Source organism: Anoplophora glabripennis, unplaced genomic scaffold (genome assembly GCF_000390285.2).
Source record: "Anoplophora glabripennis isolate ALB-LARVAE unplaced genomic scaffold, Agla_2.0 scaffold1697, whole genome shotgun sequence".
Classification (NCBI taxonomy): domain Eukaryota; kingdom Metazoa; phylum Arthropoda; class Insecta; order Coleoptera; family Cerambycidae; genus Anoplophora; species Anoplophora glabripennis.
This window is the reverse complement of record NW_019417775.1, coordinates 1-6902: the sequence shown is the minus strand read 5'-3', so window position 1 is coordinate 6902 and position 6902 is coordinate 1. Positions and strand designations below refer to the sequence as shown.

Sequence of the window (6902 nt, the reverse complement as noted above, 5' to 3'; positions counted from 1 at the left end):
TATATAATATGGAAAACTTCTTGAACCTTTTGTCTTCTAATTGGGAATTATTTTTCTTAGGTATCAGGTTCTAGTTTGACCGCTGGTCAAAATGATAAAAAACACACAGCAATAATTTTTTATTAAATTCTAACGTTTCGCTCCCGATCGGGAACTTTTTCAAAGATTATTTTTCAAATAAAACATAAAAACCTGAAAATATAAAACAACTTAATGATTTACAATTTTAACATGCATTAAATTTTAATTTTTACAATAATTTTTTTGTTAATACATACCTAAGAGCAACCAACTCCATGTATAATATAAAAGAAAAGAAAAACCAAAATTTTTTAAAACAACAGTTGCATCAGGAGAACTTTTTTGTTATTCATTTTTATTTTGCATTTAATTTTTGTGTTGAACATCATCATAATTTAAACTTTATGTGTGAAAACTATTAATTTAGGAACCACGATACAGATATGTGGAAGTACTGATATCGAGTGAGAGCAAAAACAAGGATTCAAACAGATTGTCCGAATGGTGGCAATTTTTTTTTGTAGAAATACTTCACTTCTTTCATTTTATTTCTCTTCATTTTTACAATCAATTTATACTTTTACAATCTTTTAAAAAACACACAAGAAGCATTACGTTAAGTAACAAAATTTTATACCATACCTGAACAAATTACGTTTAATAAGAAAAAAAAGCCGTCAATAGCTACTATTTGGTTACGGTCGGACTAGTCTAAACTGCATAGATATGCGCACTCCCATTTTGTCTTTCACTGCTTCGCGACGGTAACCATGACCACCGCTATAAACACTTTACGGGTGTAGGAGCGAGTTACGTGGAGTCCACATATTCAGAGTTTTTTTAAATGAATTTTGCAAGTCGAGTTAAATTGACTTCACATTTTAAATTAAATATTTTTATTATGAAAATTTCCAAGGCCACCGCTCCAGAGTAGCCACCACTGGATTGAAGACAAACATAAGAAACACAAGATTGATAAAAACCACACGTCAAAACCCCCACTTTCGTAAGTAATAAAAATGAAAATAGCTCTACAAATAATAATAGCAGCACCATCTAGTACATCTGACATATAATGAGTAGGTACTAAGTGATTAAAAAAACTCAAAAAATTCACTAACAGCTTTGCAAAAATGGGAGATAATAAATCAAAATTATAAACTTCACTACATAAATGCAAATGATATTTAACAAGAACAGAAATTTCAGATATTTGGGAAACATATCTGCCCAATAATAGTGGTCATCTCAAAACAAAAAAGAATTTCTCTTAAAATTCAATCACGAAAAGTCTTCAAAAATAGAAAACAAAATAATAACAAATTTACAAGCAACAACTGCTACTACCGCTACTACCACTTCTAAACACAATCCAACACAAATTTCTACTTCTGTTTTTTACTCAACTATGGTGGGATCAGCGGAACTGGAATGTTAAACTCGGATATCAGTAACTTCTTAATTAATATAAATCGTTATTGTGGCAGAATCATTTTTACGGCCAAAGATTTTCTTACTCTTCTTATAAGAATCATTACATGCTGTATGAACTCAATTAAACAATTACTAATTGAAGACATTTTCTAGAAACATAAACATTATCCCATGTATTTCAGTTTATCTAAACTTTGGTCATGTTGCCTTAAATTTACACATACAAAAGAATATACACAAATTAAATGTACAAAATGCAAAGATAAATACCATTTTTCAAAATAGGATTCACACTACCCCCTAAGTGCTCTTTACGAGATTCTGAAGACTATTAGGCCTGGTCTTAAAAGGTTTGAATAGACCTACAAAGCCCATTGAAGAAAGTTGTCAAATTAAATTGCTATATAAGAAAACCCATGAAATTGAAAAGAAAATTACAAGCAAACTCAAAAATACAACCTTATACAGGGTGTCCCTGAAAAGGATGGACAACACTTGACCACAGGTTCCTTGGATGAAAACAAGACTATTTAGCCTAACTTACCTATATACAAAAGTGCACGTGAAATATAGAACAGATAACCTAGTTTTTTTCAAATAATTTGAAAACTGTTTTTCTTAGAAACTTCAAATTTGGTGCACATATTTTTTTATATAAGGGCAATGTAAATATAGAATTTGGTGAGAATACATATACAGGATGTTCTCTTTCTAGTGCCTGTGCACCACTGGCTATCCAGTAACTTTTTTGTATGTACGCCAATGACTACAGAATTTATATTTTTAAAAATAAGCACTATCTTAGAAGATTTTTTCCCTCTTACAAAATTTTGATATCGTTTATGGATTTCGAGTAAAATTGGAATTTTTTACACATTAAATAATATAAAATCAGTTTAAGATAAATAGAACATTCTAGTACGAGGTGCCATATAATAGAGAAACAAATTCATAGCAATAATTAAAAGGTTCTGTATCAAGCTAGCTGTGATTTAATTTTCGCTTACTTTGTGAACAAACTGATATGTTAGTAGTTTTGGGTTATTGTGAAGGAAATTGTTGTGCTACTGTTCAAACATATGCTGAAAGATTTCCTAATCGAAGAACTCCAAATCACAAAACATTTGCTAATGCAGAGAGACGCCTTCGGGAAACAGGATTTTTTTTACCTGTAACAAATAATCGTGGATAATGTACGGCCGGAATTATTTAGCTGGAGGAACAAATTTTGGAAAGGGTCGAAGAAATTCCTCAAGTAAATAAAAGGCGTTTAGCGGCAGAGGTTGGCTTTCAAAAAGTTCCTTTAATAGAGTATTAAAAGACTAGTTATTACAGGTTACAGGTATTACAGGGTACAGATAGGTATTGCAGGTTATTAAAGGTCTAACAGGTGGATAGGTAGAGGAAAATTTTAAAAGCCCCTTTAAAATGGCCACCTCAATCCCCAGACCTAAACCCATGTAATTATTTCATTTGGGGAGCGTTGAGGACCACCGTTTAAAATAACTTTTCGGTAAATACAGAAAACGAATATGGGAAAGAATACAACATGAAATTAATGTTATGAGAGGTAATGCACAATTATTGGATAATTTCTAATTTTCGAAGAACTAATGTTTGCGTTTAAGAACAAGAAAGTAACTTTGAGCATTTACTATAATATTATTTTAGTGTGATTACAAATATCAGTTTATTTAAAATATTAATGTTGACTTTCATACATTATTAGTTGATATTGTTTATTTAAAATATTAGTGTTGATTTTTATTTTATTGATTGATAATACTAATACCAAAAATGTGTAGTTATTTTTTTTAATGTGACGTTTTTTTTTTATTATTATTCCCTGCTTTGAGGCTGCAGTTATAAATTATTTTTTAAAGCTGTTTTACATTGACAATTTATTCATCAATAAATTGACGAAGTTCTTCATGAATTTATTGGTAAACAGTGTGGTTTTACACTGCTACAGACTTTGTCAAGTTTTTTGACGTATGAATCAGTTCTACCAATGAATCAAAGAAGCAAATAGATTTCAAAAATGTCACGGTTCCACTCATATTTATATTGATACAACAGCAGTGCCGTTCTGAAACATATTAAATATATTATATAAATTATATTATTTTTTGTAAGTAACAAATCAGTAAAAACAATGCAAAACTAGTACGATGCCACACAATTATTTACATATTCCAATAACATAACCTCATGATTGATCTGAGACTGGAAATCTGTGGGGTTGGTACTTCTGAACTTCACGAAGAAATTGACGAAAATTAGAACATGCTCTAATTTGTCAAGAACTTGATGAATAATTTCATGAAGTTATTTGACAGCAGATTTGGTGCATTACACTTGTCCAATTTCTTGATGAAGTGACTTCATGAATTAATTGATCAATAAATTGTCAATGTAAAACAGCTATTATAAATCGGAATTTTTGCCTATATTTAATGTATAAAAAATGCGTATTTTACTCGAAATTCATAAACGATATCGAAATTTTGTAAGAGCAAAAGAATCTTCTAAAATAGTGCTTATTTTAAAAAAAATTAATTCTGTCGTCATTGGCATACACACAAAAAAGTTACGGGATAGCCAGTAGCGCACAAGCACTAGAAATAGAACATCCTCTATATGTATTCTCTCTAAATTCTATTTTACCTTGCCCTTGTATAAAAAAAATAGTGTACCAAATTTGAAGTTTTTAAGAAAATACTTTTCAAATTATTTGAAAAAAATAGGTTATCTATTCTATATTTAGAAGGCTATATCTCAGTAGGCGAGCACTTTTGTATATATGTAAGTTAGGCTAAATAGTCTTATTTTCATCCAAGGAACCTGTGGTCAAGGGTTGTCCATCCTTTTCAGGGACACCCTGTATATCCATGATTTTATTAATAATACTTATATTACGTTCAACATAATGTCAATACCATCGCCACCTTCACAGACAGTAGATTACATATTTTTATTTTCGATTTAGAATAGGCATTAACAGTGTCACCTACTGAACATATATGAAGCAATATTAATCGTCAAATTCGTGTCGACACTTAATATTCTTTACGTAAATGATCGTGCATTTGTCAATAGTAACTTCTTAAAAAAGGCACTTAATATTAAAATAATATCAATTGTGCACTTCTTGTTGAAAAATGAAAATAGCACAAAATTTCACGATTAGGATGAATTGAGATTGGACAGCAACATAGACAGTAGTATCACAAGGGGAGGTGGTAGTTAATGCACACTAATTTAAAAATAGTTAAATAACTCTCTAAATTCCGCAGTGCCATCTGTCAATGAGAGTTTATATATATTTTTAGTATATTTCCAGGCATCACCTCGCATAGCTGTTCTGACAGAACCTGCTTTCTATAAATACTATGATTAATGGAAACTAACAGAGAAGTAAGAAAATACTAATCAAACATTTTCTAGATAATTCTTCCTTTAAGAAAGTAGTTACAAAACAGGATGTAATAGCTCTGGATTATTAGGAAAAAGAATGTTGCATTTTCTTGCCAACATATGCTACAATTTAGTCAATATTGCTCTCAAGTGACGTCACAATGTAGTGGGCATACCATATTTTATTCACACCAGGGGTGCATAAAAATTGTTTCCAAAGCCTACCTCTTAAAATGAAAGAAAAACAAAATTTGATTTGTTGATTTTTGCTTAAAATGACCTAAGGAACATAAATAACATAAGAAACATGTTCTTAGAGCTCGACAGATTCCCCAAAGGCCAACCTGTATAATATCTGTAGTATATTTATTTTTCATGAAGTTCTAAACATGTGTATGAAAACAAATAAAAGATAGATAAATCATTATTTCTTTATATTAAAAATCAAGATATAAAGAATAGTTATTAAATCGAACATTAAATATGTCAAAATGATTATTCTATGTACTATGTAAATGTGCCGTTTCCAATTTGTAAACTTAAAACTACATCATATACAGTCTAAATGGACAATATTCCTAATAGTTATTTGGTTAGGCAAAAACATTTTCATAAAAATAACCCTTGACCGATCCATTTGATGCAAGGGTTTATTTTACTAATTTCAAAAAAATTTTCACAGGTGTTAAAATGCCCAAAAAATAAAGAAAAAAAATAACATTTATTACTAATTCAAATGCATATAATATATACCTGTATTTATTCCTGTTGTTTCCTTTTTCTCTATATTACTTGTATCAATTTTCGTCTGCATTTTTGAACCTGTAGATAATTCAGCATCATCACCATGTTGAACAACAAGCTTACTTTCATTAAAATGTTCTGTACCTGAATCAACCATATCTTCTAAGTTATCAAAAGTTGATTTTACATTGTCTTCAGTGGTATCAAAAAAAGAACCTGTAAAAGATCCCCAAATACTAGATTTCATATTGTTGTCTTTAAAAATATTGTCAGAACTATCTTTTTTAGCATCTTTAAAGTGCCCAGAATGTGTTATGCCCCAGTTTCCAAAAAAATCTTCGGAATTAGTATCAACAGGAGTGTTTGATGGTACAAGGTTGGATTCTTCTTTAATATCCAAAGCTTTATCGATAGTTCTCTGTGCTCCTTTTAAAGCCGACTTTGCGATATTGGCTAAACCTGCAGCATCAAACCAACTCATTTTTCCTTCATTACAGATAACATAAAACACCACTGCTATTTTATACTTTATTGATTTTTTCTAAAATGTCATATGTATTTCACTAGTTTTACTCATCTATTTTTGTTTTTAAAGTTTGACGTTTACAGTTGACGTTTCAAATATGCGTTACGATTGTAGATTTATCACTCAATCATCTTAGGGGTTTACGAAAATTAACTCGGAGTGATTTAGATATATCGCTCTCTCTCTCTCTCTCTCTCTAAAACCATAAGAATGACAAAGATAAAGATAGTGATCTAAGCACTCGAAGTGAATTATTGAAAACGCCTCTTGTCAATTGGCAATTGTGTTCCATACGATATCACCTGGTACTCATGGTAGCCAGTGCTGCCAATTCCTGAGATATTTACATTTCATTGGAAATTTTATGTTAAAAAAATCTGGCGAGCGCCGATAATTTGGGACCAAGGGGGACTATCCCTCTTTGTTCTGCCTTATCTCTGTAGGCCTCGGCAGCCTCGTAAAGGTGGGCCCCGTGCACCGTCTACCCCGACCACAAGTATGGTCGCTTTGCGGGACCTCCTCTTGCCCTGGCTGGCCCCAGCCGGTAGGGAAGCCTCTTCTGGTGCTCTTTGTGTCTTGATTTTTCTTTCATCGTCGGTTTGTCTAGCCCTCCGGGGGTAATCGTCGTGGGGATTGGGTTTTTGGGAATAGCGCCGCTGCGCGCCATTATTCCATGGCTAGAAATTGGCCTCAATGATTTGGGATCGAGGGGGATTATCCCTCTTTATCCTGCCTCATCTCGTGTAGGCCTGGACAGCCT

General features: G+C 31.6%; 1 protein-coding gene across 3 annotated transcripts in view; it reads right to left on the bottom strand.

The window, feature by feature from the left end:
* LOC108916453 (TATA element modulatory factor-like) overlaps positions 1–6233 on the bottom strand; it is a 31609-nt gene extending 25376 nt beyond the window's left edge. For all 3 annotated transcript variants that reach the window (XM_018722709.1, XM_018722711.1, XM_018722712.1), the window contains exon 1: positions 5626–6233. In XM_018722709.1, the coding sequence (XP_018578225.1) occupies positions 5626–6097 (472 nt within the window). In that variant the 5' untranslated portion in view covers positions 6098–6233. The remainder of the gene's footprint in view (positions 1–5625) is intronic.
* Positions 6234–6902: the final 669 nt, after the last annotated feature.